This window comes from Podarcis cretensis (genome assembly GCF_951804945.1).
Source record: "Podarcis cretensis genome assembly, chromosome: 8".
Taxonomy (NCBI): Eukaryota; Metazoa; Chordata; class Lepidosauria; order Squamata; family Lacertidae; genus Podarcis; species Podarcis cretensis.
Window position 1 is genome coordinate 21,490,034 of NC_137177.1, and position 27,637 is coordinate 21,517,670.

Genomic DNA, 27,637 nt, shown 5'->3' on the forward strand with positions numbered 1-27,637 from the left:
TAACAACATGGGGTGGAGGAGTTATGGTGGTTGCTTGAGAATTGTGAGGGGTTGAATCGGTTAATTTGCACTCTGGCTAAGTGATGAATGGGGAAAGAGTTTAGGTAACAGGGCAGGAGTGTCTCATAATTTAAATTCTTCAATTAATTTCCTGGCTTTGTGAAATCCAGATTTCGCTGTACTCAGCATTGTGGACATGCATTACGAACTCTCTTTCAGTTTAACTAAATTTCCTCTGAAAGCTAAATATAGTTACAAATCTTAAAACTAGGCTTGCTGTACATCGGGAAAATTCCTGGCACTTCCTGGTTTCCAGGTGTAAATGTGACGTGCGGGGCGCAGATTTTGCCGAAGTGGCAAAATATCAGGGGGAAACCTGGAGGTATGCAAAAAGCAGCGGAAACAGCTCCAAAAGTTTAAAATCTCTAGTTTGCAGAGAGGTTTCCCCCCAAAAGCTCAGCAATTTGGGTTTGTTCCAAAAAAGCTCAACAACTTTGCTGGTGTCAGGAATGTTACTTTTTAAAATATGGCAACCCTATTAACTCCCCCCCCCCAAAAAAAACAGATTTCTTTGTAGTGCAGGCGTGTGTAAAAGTTCCTTGTCATGAAGCAAAAATCTGGAAATCTTACATTTAAAAAATACACTTCCTCACCACCATTTAGTGTTATCACCCCACATGTATCTTCAGATAAAGCTTTCAGATCTGTGTATTTATTTATTCTCAGCATAAAATCCAAACTGTGTACCAACAATAAAGTCACATGTGCAGGGCCGGATTTAGGTTTGATGAGGCCCTAAGCTGCTGAAGGTAATGGGGCCCTTTATAGGTCTGGGTGTCCTTTTTCAACAACAAATTGTCACTGTTTTTTCTGTTGAATATATGCTATATGGTAATTTATGGTAATGTATGGACCTAATAGGTATTTTGTCAAAGTAATTGTTGAGAAGTCCATGCAGAATGCAAAGTCCGTGCAGAATGTAGGCACCCTATATATAGAAATGAGCAAACCAGTGATATTTTAGGGAGCAGGCTAGCAGACCCATTACTTACATCATCAGAGCTTACACAACACAAAACACTGCTGTTGTATGTAGGTTTTATTTCATTTGTTTTTATCTTATATTTTGGAAATGTACATCCAGGGTTTTTTCCCTTTAAATTTTTGGGGGCCCCACAAGAGAGTGTGGCACAAGCAGAAGGGGATGGCAGAGGACAAGGTGGTTGGACAGTGTTCTCAAAGCTACCAGCATGAGTTTGACCAAACTGCGGGAGGCAGTGGAAGACAGGAGTGCCTGGCGTGCTCTGGTCCATGGGGCCACGAAGAGTCGGACACAACTAAACAACAACAACAGGAGAGTGTGGCCCTAAGCTATAGCATGTTTAGCTTATACGTAAATCCGGCACTGTACATGTGGTAGATATGCTCCAGTATCGATAGGAACAGCCAGTGTGGTGGGGCAATGCTGCAGAGCTGCTCTCCCAACAGCTGTGTCACTGCTGTTTACCTGGACAGTTTGGAGGCAGGGCAAGGTGACATCGACCTCAAGGCTGCACAGATGCAGCAGTGCAGCATTGCTGCCAGTCCACCTATGCAATTCCATCTTCAGTGCCACGCCACCACCTACTTTCCAGGTAAGTAACAGCGATGCTGTTGTAGGGAGGGCGAGCCCTGAGGCACCACCCTATTGCAAATACTGGCTTGATGCCTGTTCAGCTCCCACATGAAAAAGTCTGGCCTAACATTCTGAGCTACACTGGGTGGTAGTAATAATAATAATAATAATAATAATAATAATAATAATAATAATTTATTATTTATACCCCGCCCATCTGGCTGGGCCTCCCCAGCCACTCTGGGCGGCTTTCATAGAAACCAAAAATACACTAAAATATCACACAGCTGGTTGACTTCAGCTGCCATTTTTATTTCCCACAATGCCCCTAATGTAGCATCTCTCCTTGTGGGACAGAGGGACATTGTGGGAAATTAAAATGGCAGCTAGATTCTGCCAGCCAGTGCTGCTTCTCACACAGCTGAGAGTACTACTGATTTTTGCCTGATCATTGCTTGTCTTGAGCTGCTTCCTCAACTCTCAAGATCCTGATGTCTGTTTATGCTCCGAAACGACTTGTCTTTGTGTTATTTTATGATGCAGGGCCCAGAAGTAGTGCAAGAATTGCAAAAGGGTTGATTTAATTTAATCTAACCAACAGTCTTTAATAACATGATCCACAATGCAAGCATGCAATTAAATCCAAGTAAGTGCGGGGGTTTATTGTATAAGGATTATTCCTATATTAAAATATAGTTTATTGGCCTTTGTTAATATGATTAGATTAGCTTTTTGTGGTTGCTGCATTTTTTTGGTTGTTTCAGCTCGTGTACTAGCACATCCAGCCGATTCAGAAATGTGCTCTTTTGCACAATCCTTAAAATCTCTTGTGTGAAGAGAAACGGGGCGTTCCCATCCTTGCCATACATTTAAAGCAAATTTAAAGCACATGGCTTCCCCCAAAGAATTATGGGAAGTGTAGTTTGGTAAGGTGCTAGGAACGGTATCTCTGCGAGTGGCAAACTACAGCTCCCATTATTCCTTGGGGAAAGCAATGTTGTTTAAATGTATAGCGTGAATGTGATTATAGTGAGTTCTTCACCATTATGTGAGATATCCTCTGCAACTTGTCTTGATTCTTTTCACACAGCAGTTTGGATGCTAATTCAGCCATCCAGGTTTCCCCTCTTTAAGTAGCCCTCTTTAAGTAGCCCCCTGCCACGACTTAAGCAGCATATCTAGGTTTATATTTTCCCTTTACTGTATTAAAGAATAGCCCCATGAACAGTTGCCATAAAAACAGCTGCAAAAGAACTCTGGAGACTGGGAGGTGGGGCGAAGCATGTTGGTGATTGTCACATGCACTAGTCAGTCAATGCTACCCATAATAGGCTTTTCCCTACAGTGGTACCTCAGGTTAAGTACTTAATTTGTTCCGGAGGTGCGTTCTTAACCTGAAACTGTTCTTAACCTGAAGCACCACTTTAGCTAATAGGGCCTCCTGCTGCTGCTGCGCCACCGGAGCACAATTTCTGTTCTCATCCTGAAGCAAAGTTCTTAACCCGAAGCACTATTTCTGGGTTAGCGGAGTCTGTAACCTGAAGCGTATGTAACCTGAAGCGTATGTAACCCGAGGTACCACTGTATTCCAATTGATATCCTTTGAAACACATTTGCTTTGAATTTTACCTGCTGAGGTACTGCTTTGCTGCAATAGTGCTACTTCACAATAAAAGGAAATGGGTAATTAAGCCTTCTGCAGAGCACAGGAACTCATTAATCAAACAACAACAACAACATGCTGCCCATCTGACAGGATTGCCCCAGCCACTCTGGACGGCTCCCAACAAAATATTAAGAAGACAATAAAACATCAAACACTAAAAGCTTCCATATACAGGGCTGCCTTCAGAGGTTGTCTAAAAATCAAACAGTTGTTTATTTCCTTGACATCTGAGGGGAGGGCATTGCACAGGGTGTGCGATTCCTGAAGGCGCAATTCATCAGTAATTCACAGACATATTGAGGCAATTGGAGATGGAGGAAGCTTCTAACAAAAGGCACAGGGGCCCTAAAATGCCTCAGTAGTTCTAGGTGTGTCCACACGGGATAAGCAGGCACTGCAATTGCAAGGTGGGAATCAGGCTTGAAAAAAGTCACGAGGATGGCCAGGTTACAAAGTGAATGATCCCTAGTGCAGCACTTCAAAAACTTTTTTGACTAATTATATTCAAGATTACATGTAGGGGAAATACATGTATTATATTATAGTACATTTAAAAGAATCAAGCGTCATGCTGTAGTACATCTTGCAGCATAATATTAGAACATAGAATCATAGAGTTGGAAGGGACTCCAAGGGTCATCTAGCCCAACCCCCTGCAATGCAGGAATCTCAGTTAAAGCATCCATGACAGATGGCCATCCAACCTCTGCTTAAAAATCTCCAAAGAAGGATAGTCCACCACCTCTCACTGCTGAACAGCTCTTACTGTCAGAAAGTTTTTCCGCAAGTTTAGTCAGAATCACCTTTCTTGCAACTCGAAGCCATTGGTTCGAGTCCTACGCTCCGGAGCAGGAGAAAACAAACATGCTCCCTCCTCCATGTGACGGCCCTTAAGATATTCGAAGATGGCTATCATATCCCCTCTCAGTCTCCTCTTTTCCAGGCTAAACATACACAGTTCCTTCCCCATAAGGCTTAGTTTCCAGACCCTTGATCATCATCCTCCACACACTGTCCAGCTTGTCAACATCCTTCTTAAATTGTGGTGCCCAGAACTGGACACATTATTCCAAGCATGGTCTGACTAAGGCAGAAGAGAGTGGGACTATTATTTCCCTTGATCTGGACACTATACTTCTGTTGATGCAGCCTAGAATAGCATTAGCTTTTTTTGCTGCTGCATCACACTGTTGACTCGTGTGAAGCTTGTGGTCCACCAAGACCCCTAGATCCTTTTCACATGAACTGCTAGTAAGCCAGGTGTCCCCCATCCTATATTTGTGCATCTGCTTCTTCCTGCCTAAGTGCAGAATCTTACATTTGTCCCTATTGACATTCATTTTGTTAGCTGGCGCCCAGTTCTCCAATCTGTTAAGATCATTTTGAATTCTGATTCTCTCTTCTGAGGCATTAGCTACCCCTCCCAGTTGAGTGTCATCTGCAAATTTGATGAGCATCCCCTCAATTCCTTCATCCAAGTCATTTATAAAGATGTTGAACAACAATGGACCCAGGACAGAATCCTGTGGCACCCCACTTGTCACTTTTTTCTTCATGATATACATGATATACATGGTACTTCCCCCTCCCCTTTTATCTCCCACTCCAAGCTGTCAAATGCATTATCTACCAGTTTTGGTTTCTCTTGGTTTCTCTTTTTTGTAATCATAAGTACAGTTCTCCACACTGGTCAGTGAACTCTGTAAAAAAAAAGACTTCTCAAGAAAATTCGACAGCATTATTTTGTGTATTCCTCCTACTGTACACATTTCTTTTACAAGCGATTCCGCCTAATATATTTTCCATGTTATTTTCACTGATATACACATTGTTAAATTTACCCTAGTATTTGCATTTTCGTAACACTTTTCTTGGCTGGAGAAGTGCATTGCAAAATTTGGGGAAATGTAAATTTCAAAGGATGACTGTGCTTTGGTTCGCATGTTGCTCCAGGAAGTACAAATTAAGCAGATTCATCTTTAAATGTGAACTGGACTGAATTTCTCCACCATCCCCAGCTGAAAGACAGTGACTGGCCCAAAATGCTGGTGGGGATACACTCTCTCTCTCTCTCTCTCTCTCTATATATATATATATAAAACACAGGTGTGGAAGTGTGGAGAACTGAATTTAAGATTAGAAGAACGAGAAACCAAGAGAAATCAAAATGGGCAGATTTGCCCATCCCCAGTTGAGGATAATTGTATTATGCTAGCACAGGGATGTAGAATCTGCAGGAGATAAATCTTTCAAACAAATAAATACATTAGCCGTGGCATGCAGAAATGCGTGTGCAATCTGAGAAGGCAAGCTAGATTTACAGACAGGGAGAGGTAAATAATACTGCCTTACCTTGCTGGATTTTTGTCAGATGTACTGAGATAAATTCCCACAGCCCACATAACACTTTGCGCGTCATCTATAGGACCCCAAAGCAGATGTGCACAGCTGTGGGCTGCATACTATGTGCTGCATGGTTCATCCAGGGGAAAGATCGTCATTCTCATGCAGATGTTATACGCCACCTAACAACTGAAAACACCCGGATCCCGGCTCTTTTTTCTACTTTCTACTTTCCCCACAAAAATATGTATTTATCTTTTTATCAGTTTCATAAAATTTATACACTGCTTGATTGCAAAATAACCTCAAAGCCGTTTACAAAAAAGGTTTTTTAAGAAATACCAATAAGAAAAATTAATAGCAGTTATCTGAGACTTTAAGAAAGTTTAAAAACCAACAGACTGAAAAACAGATTAAAACTCGCATCAGCTTCCTAAACACCTTTCTACAGCATCAGCAGGAAACATTTGTGTGACTGTCAAGGCAAGCTAGCCTCCATCGTTTCCTGCTGTGCTCTGGTTGCCTATGGAATTCACACAACCACGAGATGTTACAACGGTCATCATGTTAGATGCCTTCAGATGCCTAGATTATTTTTTTAAAAAACCTCCCCATAATAACGAAGGCGGTGGCTTCTGTGATGGTCACCTTAGCTCTTCTGCATCGTCAGGACCAGGAGGAGAAGAAAGTGTTTGGCAGGGCAGGATAGCATCACAGCAGGGAGATGTGGGCAACTATATATACTGCACAAAGGGTGGAACAAATTGTGAACTGGAGGCAGACCTTTTTGGAGATCTTTCTCTCCGGGTGGCCTGATTCCAAGCAGTGCTAGAAAAGGAGCCTGACAACGGTTGCAGGTGCTTTGGAGATCCCAGTACACAAACCAGAAGGAGCAGGATTGCTCTGATAGTTGTGCATGGTAAGAAGCCCAAGGGAGTTGCCCTCCTTGTCTAAACATGTGTGATGGATAAACACAGGGCGATTGATCAAGGGAAGATGGGCAGATAAGGCACATTTGACTCATAGCCCAGGCAGCAGCGGCAGCAACCGCAGACGCATCTTCTTACTGCCGAATCTCTGCCACTGCAAGTGCTTCTTTCCTCCCAGGACCTGCAGGTGACTATGCCTTTGTGTGAGTGAGGTGAGGAGCTGGGGGAAAACCCAAAGGCAGCAAGGCGAAGGGTTGAGGGGCCCGTCCAGGCCAGTGCTTTCTTGCGGGTGTATTTTGCGACATGTTCTTGACACACCGTAGTATAGCTGTCAACTTTTCCCTTTTTTTGCGAGGAATCCTATTTAGAATAAGGGGATTTCCCTTAAGAAAGGGGGGAAGTTGACAGCTATGAACCGTAGTGCATTAGTGGTGGGTTTATTCTGCTTTTATTCTTTATTCTGAGATGCTTCCCCAATGCCACCATATCATTATTGCTATTTGGAGGGGGCATAGTGCAACAAAAGTGGGTTCAGGGACATTTTCTCTCTTGGATTCCATCCCCTGTTCTGCAAAAAGAAAAAGAATAGAAAAACTCCTGTGGTTTAGAGAGAATAATACTGTTTGAGAAATTCAAGCATTCAAAACATTTGCTGTAATTTCACACTGAGAAATGAATTATCGCTTGGAATAATCCCAAACACACACACACACACACACACACACACACACACACACTGTAAGACGGCAACTTGTGTGGCTTTAACTTTACACACATGGCGAAAAAGGCGGGGAGGTTGAAAAATGACGTTGAACCCAATGGGCTTTGACCATAAGCGATTTTGGCTTTAGGTGCAATGCCTGGAACTTAATGCCTGTGTAAGGTGCAGGCTTACTGTGTATAAAATCTTGCTTTTCGCTTAAAAGAGGGTAGAGCAGTCAGGAAAGGCCAACCTGATAGTTAGAGATAATGCAGGACTTTCAAATGCATATTTCTGCTATTTGTATAATCGAGGCTGCTGCATAGATGGAAGTGCATCTCTGACAAATAAAATAAAATCAGCATTTTTTATGGATTTCTGCCAAAAGATTTGACATATCCCTTTACTGCAATTTCAAACGATATATTTGGAATAGAGCTGTGCCAAAAATGTCCCCCCCAAAAAAAAATTAAAAAAAAAAATTCAACCATTTGCCAGGGCGGGAGATGAAACTCTTCTGAAAAGTTGTGGTGGGTGAGGGGGGAGAGATGTATCTGAAATACTGAGGAGGATGTTGTTTCTTACTACTGTATACTTAATCCTAGGATATTTCCCCTTGGTTTTTTTTTTTTTAAACTTTCAGATTTATAGTTAGGTGTAGGCAGGTTGGCATGGCAGGGCCAGAACGCCTTGGAGGGCCTAATTAATCCCACAAGCCATAGATTCCCTCATGTGAACCTGCTTGGATTTTGAGATATTCAGGGGAGTCTCTTCTCTCAGCCCTGACACCCTCCCAGGTATGACTGGAAGGGACGCAGGAAGTGGCTTTCTCGGTAGCTGCGCCCAAACTTGGGAATTCCCACCCTAGATAACGTATGTCAGACTGGCTCCCTCCTTGCTGTCCTTCCACTGGCAGGTGAAGACCTTATTTCAACAGGCTTTTGAGAATGGACTGCTTTTCATGAAAGAGCTGGTTCTGTGCTGTCTTTATTGTAAATATCTGCATGTTTTTTAATAGATATGCTTCATTTTTTAAAAAAAAAAATTATATTGTTCCCCCACCCCCATATTTTTAGCTGTGTTTCTTTTATTTGTAAACTGCCTCAAGTACCTGTCAGAGAAAAAGGCAGGGTATAAATAGATATAATTTAAAGAAATAGCCTTTGGCACTCAAAGCTGAGGGAAGTTCTCTCTGCAGCCACTTTCCAGAGGCACTTCATGGGATATCTGGGGAGTTATAGCATGTTGCATCGCTTTGTGTTGCTCCCAAGGCATTTTGGGGTTTGTGGTCAGTGGCAAGCGGTGCCAGGCTCCGCCAACAACTTCCTGTCCACTGCAGAAGTGGCAAATCACCTCCCAAAATGTTTCATGAGGAAATGTCCCCCCCCCCCATTTTTCACAGGGAAGGGCAAAATTTCTTTTTGAAAAAAGAAGGGATCTCATCTCAGCTTTGCTTTGGAGATGAATCTTCTTTTCTGCTTCCAGCATTTTGATATTTATAAGACTGACCTCAACCCACCCATGATCCTGACCCCTTGCTCAGAGCTTTCCCTGTTTGTAGTCAATGTCTTCTTCCCTTCCTTTCTTTGTGGGCCTTTCTGGAAATCGTGTTTGACTCATCAGCCGTCACTCAACGGGTCCCACGAGCACTTCCATGGTGTGGGGATCTTAGGCTGGTATTCAAAGCTAGTCCTACTCAGAGCAGACCCGCTGGTGTTAATGAACTTAGTCTCATTCATTTCCTTTTGGTCTACTCTTGAGTAGGGCTGCAGTGACTACAGTCCTTAGATGTCCTGCCCTGTAATGTTTAATTCAGCTGCTGAGAAAGAATGATTTAAAAAAATGTTTTCAGGCTTTGCAAGTGTTCGCTCCCAACCTTCCTTCCTTCCTTCCTTCCTTCCTTCCTTCCTTCCTTCCTTCCTTTCTTTCTTTCTTTCTTTCTTTCTTTCTTGAGGTGGCCAGGGGGTCTCATTGTTCAGAGGGCAAACATGGAGCCAGATGTGGTGTGGCTCAAATTTGGTGGCTCCTCCTGCTGCTGCTGCTGCTGCCACCACTGGCTGGGGGCAGCTTTTCTCGTCTTTTCCGTGCACATCAGGAAGAGCGGGAGGACGGAGGTTGCCAGCCACTGGGGCCTCGCTGCCACCACGTTCGGTTCCACACACCCTAGCTTTGCACCTCAGGACACTGTGTGATGTCATGCACGTGACATCAGAACATCATGTCAGGCCCCCACAATGTTTTTGAGACGCTGACACCTCTGCATCCTACATTTCTTCCATTATGAAACCCAGCAAGGCATAGATGTGTTTCCCAGGAGGTGGTCCATCAAGGCACTGTTCAGACCCAGACCCAACTAGCTTTTCTGCAAGGTTGTGGCTTCATGTATGGGGTGTGGGTCTTTCCTGGTTTTTACCCTCCAAATGCTGTGCGTTGCTCCTTGTTTTTAGCAGTGGAACACGTCTCTCCCAGTCGGAAAGAAACCTTGACTCACTTCTGGCAGAAGGCTAGTCCTACTCTTTTGCATTAAGTTGGGATGGGGATGCAGGGCCATTAACGCAGCACCCCATTGAGGGCAGTAGTGGCCCCCTGCCTTTGTCCCTTTTTTCTCCCCAAATTCAGATGTGTGAAGTGATGCTCACACTTTGTAATTAGTGCCTTGCTCTGGAGCACAGTGATGATAAGATAACTGGATTGAAGCCAAAGAATTCAGATATAATGCAAGCAATTCAATTTAGCTGGGTTGTAGATCAGACTGTGTTTACCTGGTAGTGTTGACGTTCTTTTGTATTTAAGCCAAGACAGCTGCAAAGTCATGGGGGCCCAGAAGTTGCTAGAATCATTCAGCTCGCCATTCAGAAGCATGGCAAAATCACCTTAACCTCAGTCTCTGCTGGAGGACAGCTCAGACTGGCATAGTAAGGACCATGCCAGGACCAAGGGTCGCAGTCAAGAGTTTCCTACCTCCTGATTCCAGGGGCTGAGCATCAGCAGACTGGTTGCGTGGGCGGGTGCAGAACCCACATAACTGGATCCTTCTGCTTCTAGACAATGTCAAGGAAGGTGGGGCCAGCTTGGATTTAAGGGTGATGAATTCGGTGACAATAAACTGCTTTCGATCCAACAGCACCGCCAACAACAAGACAGACACATGCAGGTGGCATCTACTCCCTGCAGGACCATGAGGCTTCTGGCGATGGTGGTTCTTCTGCTGACTCTTACAGGTAGGGAAGTATCACCTGGGCATACAGCTGAAAGTATGGCTTGAAGATCAGGGGTCAGTGCATGTCCTTCCTTCATATTGCCAAAAGTGGTCCTGAGGAAATAGGAGAATCTCATGCTTTCTGCAGCCAAGCACCGCCGCTGGTGCCCCTCTGCAGAGTACCCTCCTTTGTCCTGCTTACCTGGCACACATTATCGTTTGCTTGTTTGTTAGGCACCAGGCAAAGAAGACCTTTTTGTTCTCCCAAGTTCTCTCCCACATCACTTTTAGTGCTTTTACAACCTTCTAAAGGCTGCTGGACTCCAACTCCCATCAGCCCCAGCCTAGTCAATGACCAGGAATGATCCATCAACATCTGAAGGATGGCCAGTTCCTCATCCCTATTTTATATCTTTGCACTTAATTATTCCCTTCATTTGCTTTACATTTGTTTTTAATTGCTGTGCTTGCATTGGCTTCAGTTGTTTAGAGTTTTTAAAAAATAATTGTTTTTTGGAGGGTGTTATCGTTTAAACTTTGCATTATATTCTGTCATCAAACCAGATTATTATTATTATTATTATTATTATTATTATTATTATTATTAATACCCCAGCCACTCTGGGCGGCTCCCAGCAGAATAGTAAAAACATGATAAAACATTAAAAACCTCCCTGTACAGGGCTGCTTTCAGATGTCTTCTAAATGTTATGTAATTACTCATCTCCTTAACATCAGATGAGAGGGCATTTCACAAGGCGGGTGCCACTACCAAGAAGGCCCTCTGCCTGGTTCCCTGTAAATTTGCTTCTCGCACTGAGGGAACCAAAAGGAAGCCTTCAGAGGAGGGCCTCAGCATCCGGGCTGAGCGAACTCGGGGCTCATCCAGACTTCATTTTCTGCCACATTTCTAAGCACAGGTTCGAGCTTTAAAGTTCCTTCTCCAAGCACTTTTTCTTTTGCCCCAGTATTTCCCCTGTGAAAATCCAGTGTTTACAGCTGAATCAGACCAAATTGCTATTAGTTCCAGTTCAGCTTTAAGGAGCGGGTTTTCCCGGGGAATGCAAAAAATAAAAGTGCTTGGACTTTGAGCTTTAAGGTGCATATCTGTGCTTAGCAAACATGAGGCAAAACGGGCGTGTGGATGAGCCTTTATGGTTATGAAGGCGGTGTTCCATAAATGTAATAGATAAATAGATTCTGAAGCACTGCTATAGGATTTCTATACATTCATCTGGGCCGGGGATCAGGGACTTCAAACCTAGTGACTCAGTGTAGTCTATCCAAGCCCTGGGACTTTCTATAGGTCATGTCCCTCTCGCTAACCCAACTCCTGGAGGGCTTTTGGCTGACCTAGTTGTGTCCTTGCTTGCCCGGATGAAGAGAAGCATGCCTAGAGGAAAGTGCAGAAACAGCTGACTTTTGCAAGGCTGGAAAAATTGCCCTCTACACAGTCACATCTGTAACTCCACCCACTTTCACCTTTGGCCCCAACCACCAGCAGCAAAATGGCATACATGGAAGGCTGCTCTTGGGGGAATGCAGACCTCAGGCTGAAAGAGGTTCCTCTCTCTTTTAACCAAGCTGGTCTGGCGGCTGGGATCCTTGCCACTTAGCCAGTGTGACATCGCTAGGTATTGTGGAAGCTATCTCTCACCTTAGCTGGTTTTCCTCCGCAGTGGCTGCGCAGGATGAGTCGCGGATCATCGGGGGCCAAAACTGCGCCCTAGGCGAACAGCGCTACCAGGTTGTCCTCTCAAATAGCAAGAGAAATGGGCCAGATATTCTGTGCGGAGGCGTCCTGATAGACAAGTACTGGGTTCTTACCGCTGCTCACTGTAACCAACAGGGGTAAGGAAACTCAAGATTGCTGATCCTGGGAGAAGGGCAAAGTGGAAAGGGCTTTGGGATTATTGCGTGGACAGGCGGAGTCCCCAGATCCCAAGCAGTCCCTCCCGTCATGTGGAATAACGACTCAGGACAATGTGCTATGGGATTAAATTGGCCACAACTTTATTAAATTTCAAATGTGGGTAGACCTTGGCTCAGGCATTGGGTGTTCTCCGTCCCCAGCCGGGGACCTAGGGAGCTTCAGGGTTATCCAGTGGGGGGGGGGGATGGGCCGGCTCTGGAGAACATATGTTCAAGCAGAGATAGCCGCCCCCGTTACGTCACCGCCGCAGGGGAGAGCAATGACGACCTTTCGGCGTACGGTCAAAGCCTCCCTTAAGAAACCCCTTTAACGAGGAACCCTGGTATCGCCACCGCAAAGAGGAAGATGGACTAAAGGATTCCACCCAAGGCCTGATACCGCCAAAGTTGTGACATTTTGCTACGGGAAAGGCGAAACCTGCCAATGCAGGGAAATTCCTTTCCGGCCCTTTAACAGCGACCTTAATGTAGCAGCGCCCGCATACCTGTGAAGAAAAGTTAACCTGCAAAACCTATGAAGAAAAGTTAACCTGCAAAATAAGACATTAACTGAGGGTGGGTAGGGTGGGAGAAGCTCTGGAGCCAAGTGAGGATTCCCAGGTAAGATCCTCCCTCTATTGTGTGGGCAGGTAATCCCTCCCCTACCTGGCTTGGCCTGGTCTCCTTGGCAACACTTCTCCCAGGTGGGATTGGACAACTGACTGAGGTAGGCAGAGACCTCCAGGTATCCCATCTGAGGGAAGGCAAAGCCAAGCCTATGCTGTTGGGGCCGCTCCAGACCTAGGGCTGTGCACATCCACGCAAAGGGCACCCCCCCCCCCCGTTTTAAGCGGGGAGCGGTCATTGCGTGGACAGGCGGAGTCCCCAGATCCAGAGCGGTCCCTCCCGTCATGTGGAATAACGACTCAAGACAACATGCTATGGGATTAAATTGGCCACAACTTTATTAAATTTCAAATGTGGGTAGACCTTGGCTCAGGCATTGGGTGTTCTCCCTCCCCAGTCCCCAGCCGGGGACCTAGGGAGCTTCAGGGTTATCCAGTCTGTGCGGAGGCATCCTGATAGACAAGTACTGGGTTCTTACCGCTGCTCACTGTAACCAACAGGGGTAAGGAAACTCAAGATTGCTGATCCTGGGAGAAGAGCAAGGTGGGAAGGGCTTTGGGATTATTAGCATCTCTGGAGCAGTTTTAATGTTGCATTGTAGCCAAAGTTGTGGAAATGGAAGGTGTATCTTGCAGGGGAGCTTTCTGTTCACTTCCTTCCCTCCACAACCCTCTTACTTGCCCCTCCTACTGCGGTACCATACAACTCAGCCCACAATGTTCTCCTGTTCTTATTATTAAATAGGTATCAGACTGCGACCTGAGATGTCTAGGAAGTTTGCAGGTAGACAATCCTGTAAATACACAAAATCTAACCCAGCCACCCCAAAAAAATAATTATCCAAAGGGATCTTGGTTGACCTTTTCCCACTATCGGTTTCCCACACAAACACAAACACAGCAGGTATTGCTCCAGAAGCCATCTTGTGGTTGTAAAATGAAACAGTGGGACTTTCAGGGCTTTAATCTCAGATGAGTGAGTGGGAAGGAAAATGGTTTTTAGGTGTGTGTGACACTCCAGTGGTCTCAGATCTTGGCTGCATTTGGATGGTTGTGCCTTAGGAACCCTTCAATGAAATGTGAAAATATCCAATCAAACCATGGTTTCCTGTGTTACCGAAACCAAGAAACTATGCAACAAGCTGGGATATTAAACCACAGTTTAATATCCTGGTTTGAACAAAAGCTCTTAAGTATAGTATTCTGCTTTGAATTAAAAGGAAATCATGTTTAATTGGTGGCTTCTGGATGCTATGAAGAGAAGGGTGAGGGGGCCGCATTGCTTTGCTTTTTTTTTTTTTTTTACACCTCAGCCTATTAAAATTAGATTAAATGTGGCTGTTGTGGGGGAGGAAGGGAAAGGAGAATGTTAGCCGTTTTGAGACTCCTTAAAGGGAGTGAAAGATGGGATATCAAATCCAAACTCTTCTTCTTCTTCTTCTGCTGTTATCTTATATACCTGGAATTAAGTTCTATTGAAGTAAATAGACCTTCTTTCTGGTGCATTGGGGCAGGTGACAAGACCACCTCATCCCCCAACCAGGTACAAGATTGAAGGTTTGGTAGGGGATCCACTGTTCCACCCAGACTAATCCCCTAAATCATCTAAACTCATAACAATGTATATAAAAAGATTTATAGGCCGCTTAATGACAAAACTCTCTAAGAAAAATGTAAAAACAACAACAACAAAGTATAGACACAATAAAACAAGTAAAAACAAAGATGACTACAATAAACATAGATGACTAAATTATATGCCTGAGTAGGCTTGTTAAAATACAAAAGGTGTTGGCTACAATGTAGCCAGGGTGTGCATGCATATATATATATATATATATATATATATATATATATATATATATATTCCATTCTGTTATTTAATGTGGATAGTAGCTTCCTATAACTATTAATTGTTCATATGGTTAGGTTGTTGTTGGTAAAATAGAAAGGAGAATGCCTTGGATGCCTAGATCCAGGTTTGGGGCAAGTAATCTTTGATGAGAGGGCCCCAGCAGAGATTTGAAATAACAAAATAAGCAGCAAAGCAAAGCATGGAAATATAGGCTGTTAAGACTTTTAAAATATCCCCTTCTATGTTTCTTCCAAAGCTCCCAACTTCCCTTAGCATACAAAGAAATCACACATTTGGTAAGTTTAAAATTGTTTACTTACAAACTCTTCAAAGGTCAAATTCATGAGTTTGTCTACACAGCAGCAAGAAAAGACAGGCAGCAAACCTTAGGCTAGTTTCAAAGTGGTAAATGTTTCTAAGTTATTTGTATAGAAACACAAAGATGGCTTACTAAGGCTGTGTGGTCTAAACTTGCAACATCCAGCTTAGACATCCTTACTGGTAGGTTCACATGGTGGAAAGTGGGAGAACAAAGAGTTTGGTAATCTGTGCTCCCAAGGTGACGGAGAGCGACCTAGCTAAGCCTGTCAGGACAACTTACTCTATGGTCTTAACCCCTTCATGTATTAAGCATGTTGGTTATATGAAGCTGATTTATCCCACACACGAGACAATTTCCTCCCAATCACTATATTCTCATACCTTCCCCTCCCTCAATCCAGATTTTCTCATAACAGGGATGCTCTGAAAAGGGGAAGGTATGAGGAGATCTGGACAGAGGGAGGGGGAAGTGTGGGGAGGCAGTGATTTGGAGAAAAACATCATGTGGACAATGGAGAATTAATAGAGGCACAGGAAGCTTGCTTATACACTTCAAACAGTATGGATGAGACTACATACAAAGAACAGCTGTACATGGCATAATCTTTGATTTATTGGGATCAGCTGACAGTCGTAGAATATGCCCTCCTCTATACTAATCTGTCATAAACAAGAGAGCGAGAGCATTCATGTCAGAGCGAGGAGGGTCTGTCAATTAACCAGGAGGATGATGCCATCATTCCTGCTCTGAAAAAAAATGCCCTTACTCTTCACCACATTCCTACCCTGCTGCAACTTGGTCAAAAAGGATGATGAAGCATTTGGAAGACAAGTCTTGCAGGAAACGGTTTACAGAAGACCTCACCATGTTTACCTTGGAGAGGGAAGAGGATTATAGTTTCCTAAGACGCTACCATAAAGGGAGGGTGACTGTTTTAGCCTTTTAGCTGGTTACCCACAAGGAGACAAGGAGTCTCGGCGCCATTCCTTCCTTTCCTATTGCCTCACTGGAGGGCCTTCCATGAGTCAGTGTTATTTGGTGCTCAGATACTTCATGTGTATGTAGTCATCAGGTAATCTGGACAGAACAGTAATCAGAGCAGTAATCTTGCAGATCATCTTGTAAACTGAGCAATTTTTTTAAAAAAGTTGCTTACTCATGGAAATGACTCAAAGCAACTTATAAACACACTTCTCATGACCCTGCCCCAACAGCAACAGCAGTCCAAGGAAGAAGGATCCAGAAACTTTCTCACTTAACAAACATCCTTAAAAAGCACTTGTCTTCCTGTCCCCATGGAAAATGTATCCTTATAGGTTCACTTTATATAAAAAAAAGTGACTCTCATTAGGTTTTTCAGTAACGAAGTCTGAAGTTCCACTTTATTCATTATTATTATTATTGATTTGTTAAATTTACATCCTGCCTTTCATCCAAGGAGTTTTATTTTATCCTCACAACAATTCAGTGAGGTTGTTTGGCGGGAAGACACTTCGCTTCATGGCTGATTTGGGATTTGAAACCTGTAAATACCACACCAGGCTTGTGTTACCTATAGATAAATCTGTCTATTTCTCTATCCCATGGGAGAGGAGGGGAAGAAGGTGTGGTAGTGAAACACTGGTACTGAACACATTACTTTGTGGGAAAACTGTATTGCAAAATCTGGAGGAAAATGAATTTTGAAGGATGACTCTGTTTTGGTTCGGTGCGTTGTTTCAAAAACTACAAATCAAGTAGATTTGCCTTTGAATGTGAACTAAACCAAACATGCCCACCTTTCATTAGATGCCAGGAGCGGACACCCACCCTTCTTCCCATTCTGAGCAGAGGAGAAGTGCAAAGAGTTTCTCTCTGTGAGCAAGAGGCCACCATTTTGTGTTATGCTACACACCCGCAAGGCAGCCATTTTGTAACTGACACTAGATTATCTCCAAGATCTCTTCCAGCTCTGATTCTGGGGTGTTATGGAAAGGTCAAGCAATTATCCCATTATTGTGGTTGAAATGCTTCCTCTCTGAGGTTCAGTGCCCTGTGATTTAAATTTTCATGGAGAACAGGCCTACTCCTCTCTGTGGCATAGCTGTCAACGTTTCCCTTATTCTGAATAGGATTTCTCGCAAGAAAAGGGAAAAGTTGACAGCTATGCTCCGTGGCTGGCCACGTCTACAAGAGATGGCTGCTCTGCGAGACAGGACGGAGGTCTAGATGGGTCTTTGGAATGGTTTAGCAGGACTCTTCTCAGATTTATGTTCTTACGGCTTTTCTTTCTTTTCTTTTTCTTCTCCCCCTCTCCTTCCTGTTCTCATCCTATGCAGGGTCATCCACACAAGGATGGGTGATCACAGCCTCAGGGCGAACGAGGGCTCGGAGCAGTGCATCACATCTGCACAGAAATTCCCACACCCCAGCTACAATCCCACCACACATGACAGCGACATCATGTTGATACGACTGAGCAATCCCGCCTTCATCAATGAATATGTCAGGCCTATTCAGCTGGCTACCCAATGTGTTCAGCCTAACACTCGGTGCCAGGTGTCAGGCTGGGGGACCACGGCAACCCCTCAATGTACAGTAGATAATTTTCAATACATACCAGGGGCATGGATGTGGTGGGTGTAGAGCTGATGGCTGCAGCCTGCTCATGCAGTCTCCATCGCCACATTTTCCACCTGCACAAAGCATTATACCTCCCCACTATTTCTCATTCGTATTTTCTCTCTGTCTTTTGCGCAACTTTTAAATTTTCACCCTAATTGTCACGCCCTGCCCCAGATCTCCAAGTATTTCAACGTCTGTCGCCCAGTTTCGTTTTGTTTCTAAGAATAATCATCAGTTAATCACTGGGGTTCATTAAATGTGTGGAAATTTGCATGTGGGTAGAAAAACGAAAGTAAGCAGCATACTTTATAAATTATGCATGAAGCTGAAGAGGTATTCTCCTAATAGGGGGATTCCCTCTTGAGAGCATTCCATCCTACGATTGTCTCTTAAGATGCATTCCCTCCAAGATGCATTCCATCTAGAGAGAAAAAGTATTCTTTTCCAGGAGTCCTCCTTAAAAGAGGAGGCATCCCATTCTGTGATTCCCTCTTAAGCTGAAGAGGCATTCTTAACCTATGTGAAAGTAAAGTGTGGTGCCTCTTTTAAGATGGTGGTTGTCATCTGCAGGTTTTTTAATTAATATGTGTAGTTTTTAAAAATGAAAAATATGCTGGGTGGTTTTTTGTTTTTTTTAGTAAATTAAACTTTTTCTTCATCGAGTAAACTAATGGATCAATTAGCCACAACGCTAATTATTTCCCTTTCATATTTTCTGCTATAGCCATTCTCTCATATTTCAGAGTGCTTCCAGTCACAAAGGGGTTATTTCAGTGCTGTTAAAGAGTCCAGATTCAAATTTACCCAATGCAAAAAACAAAACAAAAAATCCTTCTTGGTGTGAGGCTCTGATTTGCTTTGCTTCCCACCCAATTTCAGTTATAGTTTTTGAGGGTCATCAAAGTCTCCAACTCGCCATCTTGGTACCAAGTACCCTCTGGCTCTTGACGTTATCAGTCATCTGCCCTAGGTATGCAGAAGAAAAAAGAGAACCAATATCCTGACTGATCTTCAGAAGAGAATGCCAGCATTCCCTTTTAGGGAAATTGCAAATATATATATATATATGGAACAAATTAGCATGCCCTGTGTAGTCCTGAAAAATGGGTTGTGTTCAATGTTAGTCCTCTACTCAGAGTAGACCCACTGATATTAATGGCTATGATGAACTTCGGTTCATTAATTTTGATGGGTCCAGTCTAAGTAGAAATTGGTTGGATGCAGTCCAATGTGTTTATTTACCTGTATACAGGTAGGTGGAGCTTCAACATTAAACTACCAGCTACACCAAATGTCCAAAGTTTCACTGCTCCAGATCTCCTGGCCTGCATCTATATATTTATTTGCTTGAAGTTAACAGAACACGATGACTAACAATCAAAACCAACAGTTATTTATATTTTTGAAAGTTGCTTGTTCACTATGCCTCTTGAAATATTATAACCACATTGAGCATGGTGGCTCCTGAGGTCAAGCAGGTTCTTGCCTGTGTTCGGATACACTTGGATGCCATCTTGAAACAAGGCTGAATCTTTGAAAACTGCATTGATTTTAACCTCTGATTTCAAAACTGCTCTGATTATTTGGTTTCTTACCATTCCCAAGTAATGCCATATAGGAAGTCGATAGTGAAATATAAAATGATCCACGGGTCAACTTAGGCTGGGGCTTATGATAAAAGTGGTGGCTTTTTCTCCAGTGTCGCCAGCACCTCCATAAAACCATCGGTGTTCTTTGTTTGCAGCACAGTTTCCTGACATCCTGCAGTGTGCCCAGGTCTACACAATTTCAAATGAAGAGTGCAACCAGGCATACCCCAATGGTATCACAGAAAACATGTTGTGTGCTGGTGTGAGCGGAGGCGGCGTAGACTCCTGCCAGGTGAGAGGCTTTCCCCTATTGGGCAAAACCCCCCACAAAATAATAAAGATGTTTGCCAGAACACCAGTTCAAAGCAGTTTCAGGTGGTCCATACCTGGGCCCTTCAAAATGGTGCACAACGTCATCTTCCACCCCTGGTGCCCACCAAGGCCCCTGTCATTTTGGGGAGGAGAAACTGAGGGAGTTTTGGCTTTCCTTGTTGTTGTTGTGCTTTTCTCGTTGCTTTATCTTTTGATTCAGGAGTTTGGGATATAAATAGTCTAAATAAGTATGTGAATAATTCTGCTCGGCAGGGCGACTCCGGTGGGCCCCTGGTGTGCAACGGGAAACTCGAAGGCATCGTCTCGTGGGGAATGCAGATCTGCGCACAGTCTGGCAAGCCCGGGGTCTACACAAAAATCTGCCGATTCACCGACTGGATTCAGAGCGTCATACGGAACAACTCAGTCAACCGTGCTGCAGACACTTGTTAGTGCCATGGGGAGATGCTACCGCTCTGGGACCTTGATCTCAAAATAAAGATAAGAAAGCCGAGATTTATTGCCATATTCTACCAGCCATTGGGAGGGGTCGCTATTGTGCTGTGGCATTGCCTCTCCTTGGGCTTTGTGTGCCTCAAGGTTATTTACGTACAAAAAGGACCCACAACAAAATGTTGCCGTGTGTGGAGTGCTCCCTCTTCAGGATTCTAGCCACTTCATCCCATTCCCTCTTCGCCCCAGTTGTGTTGCCCTCAACAGGCAGTTGTCATTCCACATTTATGGAGCATGCTCAGTCCTCAATGAGCTCAGGGTGGCAATAGGGTTTATCTATTTTAATACGACTAAGCTATCTTTCTGGACCAAGTTCGCACAAGGCAGAGAACAACATACAAGCATAAAATGACAATGCCGTTATAATAAAACTTTGCCATGAAAATCACACAAAACCCCAAGGATACAATAAAATACAACTCAACCACACAAAACAAGGGTTGCCAACCTTTCAGGGGCCTAGGGGCCCATTTGGAATTTTGAGGAAGTGCCACGAGTATCAGTCACAAAATGGCTGCTGAGGGGGTGTGGGGTAATAATAATAATAATAATTTTATTATTTATACCCCATTCATCTGGTTGGGTTTCCCCAGCCACTCTGGGCGGCTTACAACACAAAAAAATTGTAAAACATTAGGCTAAACACAGAACAAAACTTCATACATTTAAAACTTCCCGATACAGGGTTGCCTTCGGATGTCTTCTAAAAGTCAGATAGTTGTTTATTTCCTTGACAGCTGGTGGGAGAGCGTTCCACAGGGTGGGCACCACTACCGAGTAGGCCCTCTGTAACCTCACTTGTCGCAGTGAGGGAACTGCCAGAAGGCCCTCGGAGCTGGACCTCAGTGTCTGAGCTGAACGACGGTGATGGAGACGCTCCTTCAGGTATACTGGGCCGAGGCTGTTTAGGGGTTTAAAGGTCAGCACTGACATTTTGAATTGTGCTCGGAAAAGTACTGGGAGCCAATGTAGGTCTTGACACAAAATGGTGTCAATCGTGCATCTCATGAGAGGGATCTCTGAAAGGTAGGGGGTGGTCTGCAAAAAGTTTCTTGATGCCTAAGGCAGAAGTTTTTTGGAGTTCACATGGACAAAGAAGACCACCAACATTGTACTTTAATTGATTTTATGAGCAGGGAGATGAAAATAAGGAACAACACAAGAGGAATCACAGAGCCAGAGAACTGTAGGTTTGGAAGATACCCACCGAGGGTCATCTAGTCCAAACTCCTGCAGTGCAGCAATTACAGGAATCAGAAAAGATCTTACAGCCCCATCTGTTGCCCAAGAATCTCTTTCCCTTCTTGGGCAGGCAACAGGTTGAACACCTTACAGGTGGAATGTGCAGCACTGGTGTCAACATCACGGCCTGCACCATGAGTCCAACTCACCCTTTGTGGCCTTGGTCCTTATATATTATCTGGGAGTGCTGACAATACTTTAGCTCCCATGCCGGGGGTCACCTCCCCGTGACCTTCTCTAAGTTTATGTATGGCAAGTTCAGGTGAGTAGTCATGGCCAACAGTGAACTACAAAGTAATGGGACAACCTAGATATTCCTACTCAGCGCTTAAAAGTGCTAAGTCACTGTTTTATGACTCACATGTGAGCCTAGGTAGCCCTAGCTCTAAGGGACACAACTCCTGGCCAGGTGGCCTTTCTAGTATAGATGCTGTTTCTAGGAAGCTGTGATTCATGCTTAAAGAACTATTGCTGCACTATTCTATCTACCAGCAAGTGCTAGGTACAGGCCTGAACACCTTTGTGGGACATCCAAAGGGGTACATAGTACATAGGTAGTACTGTAGCATGCACATACGTAGAATTACCATTCATACCTTCCACCATATAGGCAGAGGATGAAGGCATCTGCCACACCGACATTGGGAGCAGATCCAGAAGGCACCTTCTAATGAACTCATAGAGAACATTTATGACTGAAGCTCTAGTAGATGCTAATCTTGGATCTGCCAAAAAAAAAAAAAAGGATTCTGTTAGCAGATCTTAATGCGCATGTTGGAGCTGGGGAGATGCTCTTCATATAGAAGAATGTTTCACTGGCAGAAGAGAGGTGTTTATATGAGCCCAAATCATTCAAACTTTTCTAGGCCAAAGCCACCATTTTGAATTGGATCCAGGGGGGAGTGGTAGTCAATAGAGCATTGTAAGACAGGTGTAACAAACTCTCATTGGCCTATGCCTGTCAAAGGATGGGCCACAGCAATATTTTCAAGTTTCCAGACAGTCTTCAAGGGCAGCCCCACCTTTGTGCCCTCTAAGCCATGCCTAGAACAACATATGTGAAAATAAGAAAGCAGTGCATGGGAGATCCATCAAGTCAGACTCATACCCTAGGAATGTGCATGGCTGGCCTGTCCATTTTGTAGATGGGACAGTGGTTCCGGGTGCCAGCCCTAAAGATACCTTCTGCTGCTTTCCTCGGCGGTGTGACCTTTCTAGAGCCTGAGGTCTATCCAGACTTGTTTGGGCGGCGTGGGCTGCAATTACCTCGCAACCACCACTGCACTTAGCTCATGCTTTGTGTCTGGCAAGAAGTCTGTCTGGACTGGTTGTGAAACCAAAGTTTTGCTGCCATAGGGAAGGGAGCAATTAAGGGAGAAGGCAGCACAAGGGAATTGCCCTGAACGTAGGTCTAAAATGGCACAGCAAGCTTCCAGATGGGGCAAGGAGCGGGTGGCTACACAAAGCTGCAGAAGCGTGTATACATTTGATCATAGACAGCCTGCCCTCACCCATAGGAATGTAGGGATTTGCCGTGTACCAAGTCAGAAATTGGTCCATCTAGACATCTGTTGTCTACACCAGCCTTCCCCAACTTGGTTGCCCCCTCCAGATGTTTTGGATAGCTCCCATCATCCCCAGCTAGTATGTCCTTGTTGCAGCCCCAAACATCTAGAGAGCACCAGGTTCAGGAAGGGCAGCATAACCCTGAAATATGGACCAGTGTTGTTGTCCTGTCATGTTGGGTGTTTTCAGGAAAATCTTTAGTCTACCCAGGCCTTGTCACCAGCTCACCACCCATCAGATAAATTGTAGACCTATTCACTGATGCTAGTATGTATGCTTCCTAACTTACTCCTCTGTGCACCACTGGGAAAATTCCTGTGGGCACCCATCCCTCTAAGGTCAAACACCCCCCCCCCCCAGAATGCGCAACTATTTTTTTAAAAAGACATCATCTTAATAGGAAAACTGTGTTGCTGTGTCCCTAAATAACTTTTTTTAAAAAAACTGAAACAAGTTGGGCATGCCACTATTTATAAAGACATTCTACTATTTTACAAAACTCAAATTATTGGAACCATTTTGAAGCAGACACTTTTTGTGTCTTCTGTGGTACAGCCCATTTTTTTACCTTTGCTGCCTCCAGCGTTGTTAGAATCTCTGCAGTAACTCAGATGCAGGCTTATATAGCAGCAGGCCACCCCCATACTGTACAAAGAGACCACATGTTTGCTAAGTTAGAAATGATTTACTTACAAACTCTTCAAAGGTCAGAGTCATGGGCTTTTTTGTACAGCAGAAAGAAAATTTAGGTAATAAACCTAGGTTCCAAAGTAGTAAATATTTCTAAATTATTTGTATAAAACCACAAAGATGGCTGACTAAAGCCACATGGTCTAAGCTTGGCTCATATATTCAAATAGAATGTCCTGGAGCATCCAGCTTTGACCTCCTTCTTGGTATGGTTCAAAAAGCGAAAAGTGAAAAGAACAAAGGCTGGATAACCCTTCCCAAGGTGGAGTGTGTGACCTAGCTAAGCCTGGCAGGACAGCCAACTCTATGTTCTTAACCCCTTCATCATTAGTTTTAAGGATGTTGGTTATATGAGGCCTCTTACCCCACATTCAGGCCGGTGGGCACATTTCGCTTTTTAAGTGAGTGCTTTTGGTCATGTCTCTCTACTATCCACTGGATCAGTTCCCTACGGGGGGGGGGGGGGGACGACATATGCCAAGTTTGAAGCAGAAATAGGTGCAGAAATTGCCAGTGTTTGCTTATACGTCCCATGTTGAGAGCAGAACTAATTCAACTGAATATGATCAGAAATCACAGCTGTTATAATTTTCAGTCTGCAAACAATCTGTAATTGTTTATGTCCCACCCACCCCCACCCTGGCCACCACCATGTTTCCTTTGCACTGAAATGAATGGGTTGGAATAATGTAACTGTAACTTAATTTACATAATTTATATAATCAGTTCCACAAATTGCATAATGTTCACTGTTTACATATTTAATTCCATAAATTGAATAAGTTAAGCAAGTTATGCTGACAGCGAGACAAAGAACATAATTTCTGGCAGAAGACAAAGTGCAGCAGAACAGAAACGGTGACGCATGTGACGGAGACAGACAGGGTGGGACAGAAAACGGTGCTTTTTTACATCCCTTTCTCTGAGACAGGCAGCTTCTCATGGCATATTCACCTAAAGCCCATTGTGGCAAAATTGGGGCTCCTTTGATTTAACATGACCGCAGTGTTGTGAGGTCAGATAGGCTGCTAGCCAGGGCTGGCACCAACACCTGGTATCTTTGGACAGTTGACAAGTCCCAGCCCTGAAATGTGCCCTGAGCTCCCTTCCCTTTAATTCCCCACCCTGATCTGGTGCTCTGTGCAATGCTGGGCTCTGCATTTCAAATTGGGTTCCTTTGGACTGAAAGGTGATCTAAAAGCAGCCTGACTGAACAATGAATTAATGAAACCAACCACAACTTTCCAAGTGAGCCACTTTCCGCAAAACAGGTTCCATTCCCGTGATCTGTGTTTTTAACTTGCGCAGTTCCTTGGGCTTGACAGAAAATTATCACCAGGTCTGTGCATTTACGCTTTTCAACCCAGTTAAAAACTAAAGCGGCAAAGACCTGTTGTGGAACAATAGTGGGGAGGCTGACACTAATCTCTCTCTTTCTAAGGCCCTTCCCAGCGACCATTGCTCAATTTGCAGCCTTATCCAACAAAGAGGGGGGAAATCCTTGTAATAATAATTAAAGGCTGACACCTCTTCATTAGGAGGAGTGCCTAGAAATTAACAATGGCAGATGAGGCGTCTGAGGCCCTGTAAAGGCATGTGGCGGATGCAGGCACAAGTCGTGAAGAGAAGCGTTGGCCCTGTTGGGACGGGAAAGTATACAGCAGTTGGGAAGAGCTCCGAAGTGGGACTTGTGCGGACTAAGGCATCAAGGAATCTGCTGGATACAAAACTAGTCACACATGGTGATGAATACTCTTTAGCACCCTGCTCATTAAAGTAGAACCAGCCAGGCGTTGTCGGCAGGCATCAGGCCACAGTGTTCCTCCAAACCCTCCAGTTGTATCACAGACAGGTAGGTGGAACCACTCTTTATCTTTCTCAGAGATGGATGTCATCCTTCTGAGATCTCACCAGAGAAGTTGACTAGGATGCCCTTGTTTGGAAGCAAAGCTTCCCAGTTCATCATGAAAAATTGTGGGCAAGGGGGCTGTTGAAGATTTCAATCAGATTTTTGTTGTTGTTGCAAGTGACCTTTTGATAGAAGAGGCTACTGGAGAGCTCCTTACAAATATACATCTGTTTTTCTATTCTCGTGCTCATCGGAATGGCCCATAAAATGTCAGAATGCATTTTGTTTTGTGCCATTTAGTTCTGGTTATACCTATTGATAAGTAACCTGCCTACAAATGCCAGATAGTAATTTTTCATAAAACGTTTCTATGTTAAGAAGCATGTTTTACTTTCAAGCTGATGTTCAACTAATACCCTTCTTCTTGAGTTTCCATTTCTTCCTATCACAAGAAGAACATTGTGTGTGTGTGTGTGTGTGTGTGTGTGCGCGCGTGTGTGTGTGTGTTTTAAAAAAGTGATGTGAGATTTCACTTTTGAAAGGATGGCTATTTTCCTGTGTCTCATAGAGTTCCCCAGCCAACTGGGAAATATATGCAAGTAAATCTATTTTAGTGTTCTCAATGAGGGGCATTATAGAATTTTATTTTTTTTGAAATCCCGTATAGACCAGAACATGCCCCTGAATGACAGCTGGGTGATGATGGACAATATGCCACAACTGTCTCTTATTTACCAGAAAGAAATCCTCTTTCTTGGTATCTATCCCTGGTAAAACACTGCCCACTTTCCTGCCTTTTAAAGAGATGTAAGCCCTCTGACTTACTCCAGGGTGACTTACTCCAGACAGCAGCTATGACTGCTTCCCTTAATGTGAAAGGAAGGTGAGACAAAAACAGCTCCTATTGTACCTAGGAATTGGATGGAAATTCAATTCAGTTTGCATTTAAAAGTGAACTTAACAGATTTGCACTTCAAAACTCACACTTTTCCAAAGTTTGAAACGCACTTCTCTAGTAAAGTAAGAGAATGCAAATACTGGGGTAAAGTGTTCACAAAAAAGTGTTCACACTTTCTAGTTTAAAAATAACATTAAAATGCAATATCGGGGTCAATTGCTTTGCAAAAACGTGTCTATCAGGGGAAATTGCTTTACTGGCCAAGGGAGCCGATGTTTGTCCGCAGACAGTTTTTCCGGGTCATGTGGCCAGCATGACTAAATGGCCAGCATGACTAAGCCGCTTCTGGCGAACCAGAGCAGAGCACGGAAACGCCGTTTACCTTCCCGCCGGAGCGGTACCTATTTATCTACTTGCACTTTGACGTGCTTTCGAACTGCTAGGTTGGCAGGAGCTGGGACTGAACAATGGGCGCTCACCCCATCACGGGGAGTTGAACCGCTGACCTTCCGATCAGCACCACAGCACCACCCGCGTGTATATTAGAAGTCTGCTTTAAAATTCTGCTGAATTCTTGTGAGGATTTGTTCATACAAAATTCACAAACTGATATGGAAATGTGGAGAGCTGACTTGTAACATCCTGAATTGGGGTGGGGGTGGATTGTCAAGGATCAGTTGGATGACCTTGAACTATGAACTTAACATGAACCAAATTAGTTTGCTTTGTAAAGGGATGGTGGGAATCTGGAATCAGTTCCTTTTTCGACATGTTGGACTTGAACTAGTTAAAACAGGCTTTCTAAGCTCTGAAAATTGTGTGCTCTGCCAACAATTGGTGTCCTTCTCCCTTTGAGGCTTGAGGTATCGCAGTGAATTTCACACCTAGGCAGAAATGTGAATTCAGGTATCTCTACATCCTAGGGATGGTAACTATATTGCTGGACTACAACTCCCATCATCCCTTACCAATGGCTGCAAGGGCTGGTGGAAATAGGAGTTCAAGAATATCTGGAGAGCCACTGGCTCCCCATTCCTACTGTACCTGTGGTGGTGGCCCAAAGGGCCACAATAAATGTGATAACGTGTACCTCTGTAAATCCTTGAGTTTGCTTCTAATAGAGAAGTTATGGTAGCCTTTTACTTTATGAAACTGATGATTTTGCACGTTGCCACACACACAACCGCCCCCCGCCCCGCTATTGGGGC

General features: G+C 44.1%; 1 protein-coding gene across 4 annotated transcripts; it reads left to right on the forward strand.

The window, feature by feature from the left end:
- Window positions 1-6,513: 6,513 nt before the first annotated feature.
- LOC307221625 (trypsin-like) lies at window positions 6,514-20,185 on the forward strand. Of its 4 annotated transcripts, none has more exons than XM_079986324.1 (6): window positions 6,514-6,543; window positions 10,378-10,474; window positions 12,132-12,303; window positions 17,485-17,738; window positions 19,515-19,651; window positions 19,945-20,185. In XM_079986324.1, exons 1-6 carry the CDS (start codon window positions 6,541-6,543, stop codon window positions 20,122-20,124), a joined length of 843 nt encoding a protein of 280 aa, XP_079842450.1. In that variant the 5' UTR covers window positions 6,514-6,540; the 3' UTR covers window positions 20,125-20,185. The 4 variants fall into 4 exon arrangements, with proteins under 4 accessions (XP_079842450.1, XP_079842451.1, XP_079842452.1 ...); XM_079986325.1 differs by lacking the exon at window positions 6,514-6,543 and adding an exon at window positions 6,590-6,740; XM_079986326.1 differs by lacking the exon at window positions 6,514-6,543 and adding an exon at window positions 6,633-6,765.
- The last annotated feature ends 7,452 nt before the right edge of the window (window positions 20,186-27,637 follow it).

Coding starts and splice junctions, on each gene's coding strand:
- LOC307221625 (XM_079986324.1), top strand. Junction 10,475..12,131: donor TCTTCTGCTGACTCTTACAG/GTAGGGAAGTAT, acceptor TTTCCTCCGCAG/TGGCTGCGCAGGATGAGTCG. Junction 17,739..19,514: donor GACCACGGCAACCCCTCAAT/GTACAGTAGATA, acceptor CTTTGTTTGCAG/CACAGTTTCCTGACATCCTG.